Below are 13,530 nucleotides of genomic sequence, written 5' to 3'. Positions count from 1 at the left end.
TTGTTTTTAACCTGTCAGGTACGGGGATCTGGCGGGAGCAAAGACGCTTTGCAATCATCTTTATAGTGTAAAGTATTATGTGTGACCCAAGGGAATCCGAAACATTATAGTAAATTCCCATTCTCAGACTTCAATAAATCTAGTAATTCTGTGCAGTAATCCATTTCCCTCATGAAGATTGATTAGACATTGGGGATATTGTCCAATCTTTATTTAGTTCAGACAAGATGAATGCCTCATTGCCAAGCAACACACATAAAATGCTGGAGTTTGGAATTGAACTGTAAAGTCAAGAAGGGCTTGAGCTGTAATAGCATTGCGCCAGCCACAATGGTACTTCGGCTCCCATTTGTATTTTTGGTATGACATAAAAGAAATGATAAACAAAGAGGCCAAGTTTCTCTGTTCAGACCAAACTACCATATGACCAGAGTTGTTCTGCCAAATTCCACACATAGAGAGAAGCTATAATGCTAAAAAGAACACAAATCCACATGTTATGAGGTTGGGCTCAGCTGAGATTACCAAAGGCTGCAGGTATAAAGAATGGTCATCTGATTATCATGGATGAGTAGGGTTGGAAGAAAGGGGAACAAAATGTTGTGTCAGATGGTGTCAGTGATCCAGTGAACCCCTATTTAAAAACTGTATCCAACCTCATAATTATTGTCATTATTGATATTCCAAAGTTATCTCTCTTATTGCTATGGAATTCATACCTTGTAAACTGGGATTTTCATCTCACAATACCCTTTTGCTTCAGCTCTTGAATTAACAAATTCATGATAAAAGATTGAATGCTTACTTTAGCCATAAATTAACAACTAAGCCCACATTCAATGCCATATTAACTGAAACTTTCACTGGAACAGAAATCCAGAGCATGGGTTAGATATATGAATAACTTTAATAAAGTTTACAATAATGGAAGTTTACAATCAACAGTCCTATGGGTTGTCAGTTCCACTTTCCATTGCCTCTCTAACTTGGTATCGACCTTCTCAAAAACATTTGATTTTATTTTGGTGAGCTGGTTAATCTGAAGTTTAAGTTAGTTTAGAGTCCAGGCTGTTAGCCGGGTATTAACAAGATGCCTCAGCTCAGGATGTATGTCAGGAGAGAGACTCCAATTCAATTGAAGCGAATGAATTCCCTGGTCATCATTGGCAGAGTGGTTAAATAAAGAGACTTTAGCTCATTGAAATTAAGAATCTTACAGACAGACAATAGAACCTGTGCTATAAAGTTGATATGAGGCACGAGGATAAATCTTCACTTGTGATCCAACCTCAGTATAAGAGGTCTCATTTTCCACTTCATGTGTTGTGGCCAAACTATCTTAGATCACCTAGATCTTTGTAAAGCTGCTTAGAATTTGAACCTTTATAACAATTGTCTTCTTTTCCATCTAATATTGCTCATAGTCCCTTTGGCAAAATTTTCACCATGATTCAACGGCAATTCTTCATCTTGCAAAAGCAAAACACTGCAGACACAGAAAATCTGAAATTTAAAAACAGAAATATAAATGGTAATAGACTGGATCTGTGGAACAGAATTAACATTTCAGGTAGATGGCTTTTCCTCAGAACAGTTTTGTCTCCTGAAATGCTGCTTGACTGGCAGGTTTTATTTCTGTTTCTCATCCTCTTGCTGTGGTTTCTACTCCAGCGCTGTCTGGGACGATACCTTTGGTTTCTTGATAAACCCTGCACTGAAACTTGCTATGCTGGTAGGAGGAAATGGCAACAGATTATTGTTCACCCTTGTGTTGCTTCCCTCAATTTTTATGGACAGCAATTGAGCTCATATTTTGTGAACAATTCCAGCTGTGAACTAGTGCTGGAATATTGTAAATTCAGAAGGTTAACAGTTATGTTTGAAGAAGATAATAGGCATCTATACCTAATGTTACAACAGATCTAATGACAAGATGTGTATCTTCCTCTGTCCTTTTTACTTTCAATAATACTGTTTGTAAGAATGAAGGTTTCAACAGCTTGTTTGTTCTTAATATCAATTTATTTTGCTTGAATCTTATACCCAGATTGTTATGTCTTGTAACGCCAAAACATAAAGACTAATTGAAGTAAAATGTCTGGAATAACATATCTAACTTCATGTTTACTTTAAGTGAGGCATGCACATATAACGTGATAGTGTCATGATGTATGCTGTTCACTCATCTTTACATGTAACCCATAATGAATTACATAAACAAACAAGAATGCTTAATCAAACAATATATTTATAATATTACTAAAATATTAAATACACAACACAGTTTGATGATTAATCTGTTTCTTTCTGCCATCTCCTGAAGATATCCACCTATTGTCAGCTTTCAGATCATCCACTTATCTAACCTTCTGGCACAATTTTGATCTGTCATATGATCTATGTAGCAAGCATGTGCAAGCAAAATAAATATTTTAGTGAGGTCTTTTCATTAAACAAACTGCACCTTTCAGTGCTTCAGGGTTCAAGGGGCAACAGGTAATGCTGTCCTTAACTCGTTATGTTGTCCGAACTGAGGCCAGATCAAGGTGAAAATTCTGCCATTAATCTTAACAATTATTGCAGGTTTGCCTGGTTTATGGTGTTAATTGAATATATATTACTGTTGATCTGATGATGTCTTCGAAGTTTTAAACTCCTTTCCATTGTTGACAATAACTTTCTCCAGTGTGTTCCACATTCATTGGGATGTTGGTTTACATCATTTCATATGCTGATTTAAATAAGCATATGATTCTGGGAAACGTGATGCTCTAATACTTTGTTTTGCTCTAGGGTTGCATTTCCAGGAAAATAGGAATTAATGAATCAATATTAAGGAGTGTAATTAGAGTATTATATGTCGGAGATGCATTACTGACAATGATAGGAAGCTGGTGTGAAACCAGCAATGAATTCTTCACAGCTCAGTGAGGGCTGGTGGGGGTCGCAATGGGACAAGTGTCAAGACCCTTCAGCATTGAAACATGGGGGGATTGACAGAGCCAATTCCAATGACAGGCTGCCCACATCCTTCGCTCTCTCTAAGGTGGGGTGGAATCTGTTACCTCCACCGCTGTTTGCTTGTCTGCACAGCTCTCCCCAGCCCAGGGGTTTTTCTACCATAACAAGCATGGTGGTAGAGAAGATACAGCAGCTTCCGTCACATCCAAGAGGAGACCACAAGGAAGATGGCAGCACAGAACAAGGACTGCCGGTCTCCAGCATTGTGCAGGCCAAGCTCTGGCACTGCCAAACTGCTGTAGCACTTGCCCTTGCCTCCTACTTCACAGGGAGACCCTCTGTACAGAGAATCTGAGGAGCCTCATTGACAGAGGAGCTCAGAGGGTAGGGATTTGCACCAGTTCACTGCAATACACACACCAAGCGCGTGCCACTTGAAAGTATAGGGGAACTGGAAGGCCAAGGCCACTGTAACAAATCAGCTTTCTGCAGGAGCACGTTAAATGAAGTCCAGTGCAGCCACTTCTATGTACTTTGTTTGAGTAGGAGCTAACATTGCAATGGTGTGAAATGTGTCATATCTAAAACATTCAAAAGAACGAACCTCATATTAACATGTCACAAGTCACATGACAATTGTCCAACTTGGACCAGTGTTTAAAGTTTACCACATTTGCCTTGCTCTGCACATGAGTTAATGGGTGACAGCACAGGCAAGATTTTGTTCAAGGCGTTGTTTTAAATCTTCATGGGTTTAAGGGAATGAGTTTCTGAAATCTTAAATGTGTTGTAATCTGCTTATTCTGATTTTTGATATCATATTCATGAATCATGTTTCAGACGGGTGCTGAGCCCACTAGTGGAGGATTTTAATGAGCAGTGTGTAATGGACAAATTTTGTTCTGTAGATGTGGAGAAGTGTGAAGTTGGTTGGGCTAAGTTTCAGGGTCACTGTTACAAGCACTTCGTTGACAGACAGACTTGGGAAGAAGCAGAGAACCAGTGCAGGAAGCATCGAGCCCACCTGGCCAGCCTTGTCACTCCAGAGGAGCAGGCATTCGTTAACAGTGAGTATATGATATCCTTATATGGATCACTCTTTATGTTACGGTCAGTCACATCACTTCACCCTGCAACACACACAGAACGCTGGAGGAACTCAGCAGGCCAGGCGGCGTCTATGGAAAAAAGTACAGTCGACGTCTCGGCCCGAGACCCTTTGGCAGGTTTGGAGAAAAAAAGATGAGGAGAAGATTTAAAAGGTGGGGGAGTGGAGAGAGAAACACAAGATGATGGGTGAAACTGGGAGGAGGGAGGGGTGAGGTAAAGAGCTGGGAAGTTGATTGATGAAAGAGATACAGGGCTGGAGAAGGGAGAGTCTGATAGGGGAGGACAGAAGGTCATGGAAGAAACAAAAGAGGGGAGGGGCGCCAGAGCAAGGTGATGGGCAGGCAAGGAGATAAGGTGGAAGAGGGAAAAGGTGATGGGGAATGGTGAAGGAGGGCATTACCGGAAGTTCAAGAAATCGATGTTTATGCCATCGGGTTGGTCGCTACTCAAACGGAATATAAGGAGTTGTTCCTCCAATCTGAGTGTGGCCTCATCACGACAGTGGAGGAGGGCATGGACTGACATATCAGAATGGGAATGGGAAGTGGAATAAAAATGGCTGGCCACTGGGAGATCCCGTTTCTTCTGGCAGACAGAGCCTAGGTGCTTGGCAAAACAGTCTCCCACTCTGCGTCGGGTCTCGTCAATATACCATCATTGCTGTAATCTGTTATAATATTCAACATAACCTATTGGTTCCTCCAGTCTTTGCTTATAAACACATATACTCAGTGGTTACTTTATTAGGCACATCTGCTCATTAATGCAAATATTTGATCAGCCAATCATGTGGCAGCAACTCAATGCACAAAAGAATGCAGACATGGTCAGGAGGCTCAATGGTTCAGACCAAACATCAGAATGTGGAAGAAGTGTGATCTAAGTGACTTCGACTGTGAAATGATTGTTGGTGTCAGACAGAGTGATTTGAGTATCTCAGAACTGCTAATCTCCTGGGATCTTCACATAGAGGCTTCTCTAGAGTTTACAGAGGATGGTACAACAAAGAAAAAAAAAACAAAAGAGCAGCAATTCTGTGGGCGAAAATGCCTTTTCAATGAGAGGGTTCCGAGGAGAATCACCAGACTGGTTCAAGCTGACAAGAAGGCGACAGTAACTCAAATAACCACGTGTTACAACAGTAGTGTGCAGAAGAGCATCTCTGAAAGCACTGCACATCAAACCTTGAAGTGGATGGGCTTCTGCAGTAGAGGTCCGAGAATGTACACTCAGAGGACACTTTATTAGGTACAGGATGTATCTAGTAGTGTGGCATCTGAGTGTAATTATCAACTGCTAACAGTTCCATAATGTACCTCCCCTTTCTTCTTCCTTAGTACTCTGATGTTTTGCCTATTTAACCTAACTTTCAATACATAAAACTGTAGAATTATTGAGCTGTATGGCTATAGTTGATCAAATACTAGCTCAGATACCATCAAGAAATATCAGTGTACCAGCTGTTTATTTTGGTTTTGCAAGTAATTGCATGACATTTCTTCTGTCAAGAGCTTTTCCCAGTGACACTGATCCTTTTACTGTCATCTTGCAGGTTATGCCCAGGATTATCAATGGATTGGACTGAATGATAAGACAATAGAAGGAGACTTCCGGTGGACAGATGCCAGCCCACTGGTGAGTTTTTGGCCTCAGATCACCTGGCCATCTTCTTTTTTTCAAAAGGAAACATAGCTTTCCTGAGAAAAGTTAGCTCAGGAGAAATAAGAACGAGGAACACTGTCCGGGAAGCATGTGGAAATGAAAAGCAAAATTTAGCAGTGAATAACTGATTGAACCTTTAATTGATTGTTGAAGAGGCTGGCTGCAAAATAAAGCCATTGTTTTACCCTACTATGAAGCAGTCACCTCAGAGAGAAACATTGGAATAATGGCTGGCCAAGGCTGAAGAAAGAATTTCATGTCATATTGTCATTGATGAGGCATGTCCAAAATGTTAAATGTGATAATATTCACATGGTCCTTTTTTTTCTGCAAAAGTGGTGTCATGGAGACCCTGGAGTTAAATTTCAACCATGTTGCATGTTACCAATTATGTAAATGAAGCACATGATCTAGGGAAATTCCAGCAATCCACATAATTTCAGACCATCATCTTCTGATACATATATTGAACTTTTCTGAGCCTATATTGGTCCTTAAATTACCTTCTCAAAGAAATTTCTGAAGGAGAGTCTGAGATCACGAGACAGAGTATAAAATATAAATCCTGAGCTGAAAATCAAAGTGATGTTAATAATAAACCGACATATGAAACATTAATTAATTTCTCAGGAACATCAGTTTTCCTGTTTCAACCTATTGTGTTTTTATTTCCAATGTCTACAGGTTTGTTTGATTTTGATCCTACAGTGCACTGTAATTAAATGGTGCTGTTATGTAGCTGTTATTTTAGGATGCAGTCAATCATTCTTTCTCTCAAATAGTTATACGAGAACTGGCGGCCCAATCAACCTGATAGCTTCTTCAGATCCGGTGAAGATTGCGTAGTCATGATATGGCATGAGAACGGCCAGTGGAACGACGTTCCCTGCAATTACCACTTGCCGTACACCTGTAAGAAGGGAACAGGTAAGCTAGGTACCACCTGTGCTGTAACATCTGTAGAACACAGTATAACATAATTCAGGCCCTTCAGTCCATGATGTTGTGCTGATCTTTTAACCTACTCTAAGATCAATCTAACCTTCCTCTCCCTTATAGCCCTCCATTTTTCTTTCAAACATGTGCCTATCTAAGAGACTATTAAATGTCCCGCATGTATCTGTCTCTACCACCACCCCAAGCAGCACGTTCAATGCACCCACCACTCTCTGTGTAACAAACCCCCTTCTGACATTCCCCCTATACTTTTCTCCAATTGCGTTATGCTCTCTCATATTAACCACTTACACCCTGGGAAAAAGGTGCTGGCTGTCCACTCTGTCAATGCCTCTTATCATCTTACATACATCAAGTCACCTCTCATCCTCCTTTGTTCCAAAGAGAAAAGCCCTTGCTTGCTTAACCTACCTTCGTAAGACATGTTCTCTGATCCAGGCAGCATCCTGTACTCTGAGACTGTTTGATAAAACACATATTCTTCACGCACTGATCCTGGCAGGAATCTGAAAACAACAAACTGACAGATTTTTAAGCAAATTGGGGCCACTTAGCTCACTGATCTTTCTTCATTTTCATTGTCTGCCGTCCTGTCATAAATCCCGTTTCAGCTTGATACTTTTCCATAATGCGTGGCTCCTAAGGAGAATACCACACTATCCAACAATCTAGAAAGATAAACCCATCATTGGCCTCATTTTGTGTTTCATTCCCTTGATGAGGAGGCCAATAATAGACATTCAGTCATCATTTTAATGATGGCCCGAGAGACTGCAGATAAGACCATACGACTATTAGACACAATAACAGAATTGGGTCATTCGGCCAATTGAGTACTCCCAGGGCGAGTACTTGGGATGTGCACAGCACAACTGGCAGGTGTGTTTACAGATATTGTTAATCTCTCCTTCTCCCAGTGTAGAGTGCCCTCCCGCTTCAAATTATCCACCAATTTTCCCTGTACCAAAAAAGACCAAGGTAACATGCCTGAACGACTGGTGTCCTGTCACACTCACCTCAATAATAACCAAATGCTTTGAGAGGCTGGTCAAAGATTACGTCTGCAGCTTGCTACCCACCAAACTGGACACCCTACAATTCACCTACCGACACAACCGATTGACAGATGACACAATGGCCACTGCTCTACATACCATCCTTACACATCTGGAAAAGAAGGATGCTTATGTGAGAATGCTGTTCTTGGACTACAGTTCAGCATTCAACACCATAGTTCCATCCAGGCTCGACAAGAACCTTAGAGACCTCGGCCTTCACCCTGCCTTGTGCAGCTGGATCCTGGACTTCCTGTCAGATCACCAGCAGGTTGTAGGAGTGTGCTCCCTCACCTCCAACCCTCTGACTCTCAATACAGGAGCCCCTCAGGGCTGTGTACTGCATCCCCTCCTTTACTCCCTGTATACCCGTAACTGTATCACCACCCACAGCTCCAATCTGCTAATTAACTTTGCCGACGACACTACATTGATTGGTCTTATCTCAAACAATAACAAGGTGGCCTACAGGGAAGAAGTCATCTCTCTGACACAGTGGTGTCAAGAAAACAACCTCTCCCTCAATGTCGCAAATACAAAGGAGCTGATTGTGGATTACAGGAGGAATTGAGACAGACATCAATGGATCTGGGGCTGAAAGGGTAAACAACTTCAAATTCCTTGGCATCCACATCACCGAGGACCTCACGTGGTCTGTACACACCAGCTGTGTGGTGAAAAATGCACAACAGCGCCTCTTTCACCTCAGACAGTTGAGGAAGTTCGCTATGGGCCCCCAAACCCTAAGAACCTTCTACAGGGGCACAACTGAGAGTAGCCTGACTGACTGCATCACTGCCTGGTATAGGAACTGTACCTCCCTTAATTGTAGGACTCTTCAGAGAGTGGTGCGGACAGCCCAGCGCATCTGTAGTTATGAACAGGACATTTACAGGGACATGTGTGTAAAAAGGGCCCATAGGATCACTGGGGACCCAAGCCGTCCCAACCACGATCTATTCCAGCTGCTACCATCTGGGAAGCGGTACCGCAGCATAAAAGCCAGGACCAACAGGCTCCGGGACAGCTTCTTCCACCAGGCCATCAGACTGATGATCTCACCCTGATTTGAGTGCACTCTATATTACACTGACTGCTCTATTTATTATATATTATTATAAATTACTATGATTGCTCATTGCACATTTAGATGAAGACCTAATATAAAGATTTTTACTCCTCCTGTATATGAAGGATGTAAGAAATAAAGTCATTTCAATTCAATCTCATTCATTCGTTATGTGCCTTGTCGTATGACATGGATGATCAGGGTCTTTCCATGACCGTGATTGTTCTGGGCAAATTTTTCTACAGAAGTGGTTTGCCATTGCCTTCTTCTGGGCAATGTCTTTACGAGACGGGCGGCCTCAGCTGTCATCAATATGCTTCAGAGATTATTTAGCTGGCATCAGTGGTTGCATAACCAGGATTTGTGATACACACCAGCTGCTCATATGACCATCCATCACCTACTCCCATGGCTTCACGTGACCCTGATCGGGGGGGGCTAAGCAGGTGCTACACCTTGCCCAATGGTGACCTGCAGGTTAGTAGAGGGAAGGAGCATCTTACACCTCCTTTGGTAGAGGCGTGTCTCCACCCTGCCACACATTTGATCGTGGCTGATTAATTTTCCCTCTCAACCCCATTCTCCTGCCTTCTCCCCGTAATCTTTGCTGCCCTTATTAATCAAGAACCTTTCAACCTTTGCTTTCAATGTAACGAATGACTTGGCCTCCAGAATTAATTCCACAGATTCACCATCCTCTGGCTAAAGAAATTTCTCCTCATCTGAGTTCTAAAGGGTCCTCCTCCTATTCTGAGGCAGTGGCCTCTGGTTCTAGACTCTCCTACAGCAGTGCAGATGGTGGAATTGTTGGATCATTTTAATGATGTTAGTTACAACTTCAGAAATCTGCTTAAACGAAAGGATACAAGAAGGAAATAAACAACTAGCCACCTGATTATTTGGTTGGAGGCAGACACACAAATGGCCAACTATATTGGTCAGTCAAGGGTGTTATAATGAACATAAGCCAAGGATAAAATGCCCTGACGGTTTACTTGAATTTTAGAGTATTGGCAGCTCTTTCATAATGGGTCGGAGAACAAAAATAAAACGGACACATTCAGGCACATGAATAACAGTAGCACAGTTATATAGTTGTAATAATACTTTCACCTTATATTCCTTACATTACTTATATTACTTACACCTTATATTCCGTCTGGGTCGTCTCCAACCTGATGGCATGAGCATTGCCTTCTCTGACTTCTGCTAATGCCCCACCTCCCCCTCGTACCCCATCCATTATTTATTTATATACACACATTCTTTCTCTCACTCTCCTTTTTCTCCCTCTGTCCCTCTGACTATACCCCTTGCCCATCCTCTGGGGTTTCCCCCCCCTCCCCCTTTTCCTTCTCCCTGGGCCTCCTGTCCCATGATCCTCTCACATCCCTTTTGCCAATCACCTGTCCAGCTCTTGGCTCCATCCCTCCCCCTCCTGTCTTCTCCTATCATTTTTTATCTCCCCCTCCCTCTCCCACTTTCAAATCTCTTACTAGCTCTTCCTACAGTTAGTCCTGACGAAGGATCTCGGCCTGAAACGTCACTGTACCTCTTCCTAGAGATGCTGCCTGGCCTGCTGCGTTCACCAGCAACTTTGATGTGTGTTGCTTGAATTTCCAGCATCTGCAGAATTCCTCGTGTATACTACTTTCACTCCCTTTTTTGAGATTAGAAAGAAGAATGGGTGGCAGGGTGGAGGAGGTGTAAGGCACTCCTTCCCTCCATTAGCCTGCAGGTCACCCTTGGACAAAGTGTAGCACCTGCTTTGCACTGACCCTCACCTCCCCCCCCCCCCAATCAGGGTCACAAGAAGCCATGGGAGCAACTGGTGAATGGTCACATGAACTGCTGGTGCATATCACAAGTCCTGGTTCTGCGACCACTGACGTCAGGCAGACAATCTCTGAAGAGTTTTGATAATGGCTGGAGTCACCCATTTTGTAATAACACTGCCCAGAAGAAGACAATGGCAAACTACTTCGGTAGAAAAATTTTCCATCAACAAACACGATCATCAAAAGACTATGATCACCCACATTATACAACACAGCACATGATGATGATGATGATAAAGAAGAAATCAAGATTGACAAAAATCTGAGGCAATTTCAAAACTCTCCTCCGATGACACAGAATCTATTTACCTGAAAAGTAGAATAGACTTTTCACAGCTACTGACACTTCCAGTCACGTTCTCATCCAAGGTCAGTCATGGACATTTACTCAAAAATAAAGACGGGGTTAGGATATTTTAACACAAAATTAATTTAAACAAATATATACACATATCAGCAAACACCAGGCATAACTCCTTGGATAGATGCCCAGATTATCTCATTGAAAGAGATTTATTTATATCACCTCATAAGTACTTCACGCAAATCAAATTATATCAGAGCACAATAATCACTCACAACTTAGTCAACACCGCCGCCACTTTGGGCCCAGCAACACAATGAATAATGAGTTTATTGACTAATTGATCTATAATTTGTTTTTCTTCTGGTGTTAATTTGAGAGAAGAATGTAGTGTGAGCTTGTTTCTTAACTTCTAAATTAAGTTAATGAGATCTTGAGCATCCATCTGAACTGAGGGTCCAGTTGCATGAATTTTCCTGGAGAAAGACATTGCAATCAGCAATGGGCCATCTCAGCACGAAATAAGAATAAGTTAGCTATTTGAGTTAGATAGGTTAAGATGAATTTAAGATATCAACAATCCGTGACATATTAAATAACAGTCTTCATTTTCCCACACCCACCAGTTGCTTGTGGCCAACCTCCAGCGGTGGAACATGCCAAAACCTTTGGAAAGAAGAAAGATCGTTTTGAAATTAATTCCTTGGTACGGTATCAGTGTAAAAGTGGGTACTTACAGCGTCATTTCCCCAACATCAAATGCCAGCCAGATGGCCAATGGGAGAAACCAAGGATAGTCTGCATAGACAGTAAGTACAAATTATACTGCTCTTCAGGTTTTCAATGTTCTCTTTTAGACCACAAGATGTCAAAGCAGAATAAAGCCACTCAGCCCATCGAGTCAGCTCCGCCTTTTGATCATGGCTGATTTATTATCCCTCTCAGCCCCATTCTCCTGCCTTCTGTCCATAACCTTTGACACCTTGCTAATCAAGAACCTATCAAATTCCACTTTAACTATACCCAATAACTAGCATGGATTCATTATGCTCTGGCTGAATAAATCTCGGTTCTCACTTCCCTGCACCACTCTCCACCTTCAAAGTACATGTTGCAATTACTTCTGATGAACCAAAAAATATAGCAAAGAGGTAGTGGAGATGATGTAATGAGAGTACTGTATGGTTGGTTCTGTGGAAATGGGTTGAAGGATCATTCAATGTTCCTAATACCCTATGCTCCAACTTTGTTTAATCATCTCTTGCTACCTGAAGTTACTGTGAACCTGGTAACCTAAATGAACTAGTAACCTACCATGAACCTAGATGAAGATCCCTTTCCTTCCATTTCAATCTATCACTGTGTGTGAGAGATAGTGCAGTTGAAGAGTACCTATGGTCCGTGAAAAACATAAATCTCACCATTCTTTTCAATCCACTGTGCACTCTGATAGCGCTTGCATTTTGTCCACATTAACATCCTGAAGGATCTTTGCAAACACAGGAGAATATCTGGGAAATATTTTCCATTCCATTCCAGACAGGAAGCCCAACAGCACGATTCCCTTCTTGCCACTTGGGTGAAATTAAAAGGGCAGGTGGTGCTAGTGATCATAATAGCTTGGTCCCATACCCTGAAGGGATGCAGAAAGAAAATTACATTTTCAAAAGGGTGAAATTAGAAACCAGATAGCTACCCATTTGAAAATACTTAACATTCCGTGTTACCAAGCATTTGCAATAAAAATGTTGCATTTAATCTATGAGATTTAGGGTGAACATTTATTTCAATTCCATCACGGGACATGCCCTCTTTTCAATACTATCATCAGGGAGAAGGTGCAGGAGGCTGAAGACACAGACTCAACATTTTAAGAACAGCTTTTATCCCTCTGTCATCATGGACTTTGAAACCATGAGCACTGCTTGTCTATTCCTCTTTACCATTATTTATTTATTTGTTTGTTTGTTTGTTTGTTTTTTGGAATTTATCATAGTTTTTTATGTCCTGCTCTGTTCTGCAGCTACCAAACCTCAGACACAGTATCATGATAGCACAGTGATACATTGAAGTGGATATCGTGCTAACACAGAGCACCAGAGTTTGGAGTTCAGTGGGATGCTGGGCAGTGTGCCTCAAAGGGCTGGAGGAGCCTGTTCTACAGTGATATCAAAATAAAATTTTAAAGATTAACAACATATGCCAGTGATAATAAGTCTGATTCTAATTCTGATGATGTTAAAAAAAAATCCCCTACGTTTTAAGTCAGCAGCTCAGGCACCATCTATGGAAAGGAACAAACAGTCAATGTTTCAGTCCAAGATCCTTCATCAGTGGCCTGAAGCGCTGACTGTTTATTCCTTTCTGTTGTGTATGTGGCCTGGTTACACAACAATCCTATTAATAAAAACACTGGAGACAGGGGCTAAGGTTCATGGTTCTTTACTGGCAGAAACCAAACTCAGTACACATGTACAGATCAATATGAGCCTAACAGCGCATGTTCAATATGCGCCTAATAGTGCATTCAACGATGTGTTACTAAAACATAAAGTAGTCCCTTATAATATTGTA

The 13,530-nt window shown here is 41.7% G+C and overlaps 1 protein-coding gene across 2 annotated transcripts in view; it reads left to right on the top strand.

The window, feature by feature from the left end:
- Positions 1-13,530, top strand: part of LOC134355748 (aggrecan core protein-like) — a 116,152-nt gene that overhangs the window by 90,814 nt on the left and 11,808 nt on the right. For both annotated transcript variants that reach the window (XM_063066101.1, XM_063066100.1), the window contains 4 exons: positions 3,870-4,028; positions 5,624-5,706; positions 6,516-6,660; positions 11,583-11,765. In XM_063066101.1, the coding sequence (XP_062922171.1) occupies positions 3,870-4,028; positions 5,624-5,706; positions 6,516-6,660; positions 11,583-11,765 (570 nt within the window). The remainder of the gene's footprint in view (positions 1-3,869; positions 4,029-5,623; positions 5,707-6,515; positions 6,661-11,582; positions 11,766-13,530) is intronic.

The sequence above is a fragment of the Mobula hypostoma genome, chromosome 13, assembly GCF_963921235.1.
Source record: "Mobula hypostoma chromosome 13, sMobHyp1.1, whole genome shotgun sequence".
Taxonomy (NCBI): domain Eukaryota; kingdom Metazoa; phylum Chordata; class Chondrichthyes; order Myliobatiformes; family Myliobatidae; genus Mobula; species Mobula hypostoma.
The sequence above is the reverse complement of the archived record's forward strand: the minus strand, read 5'-3'. Positions and strand labels throughout refer to the sequence as shown.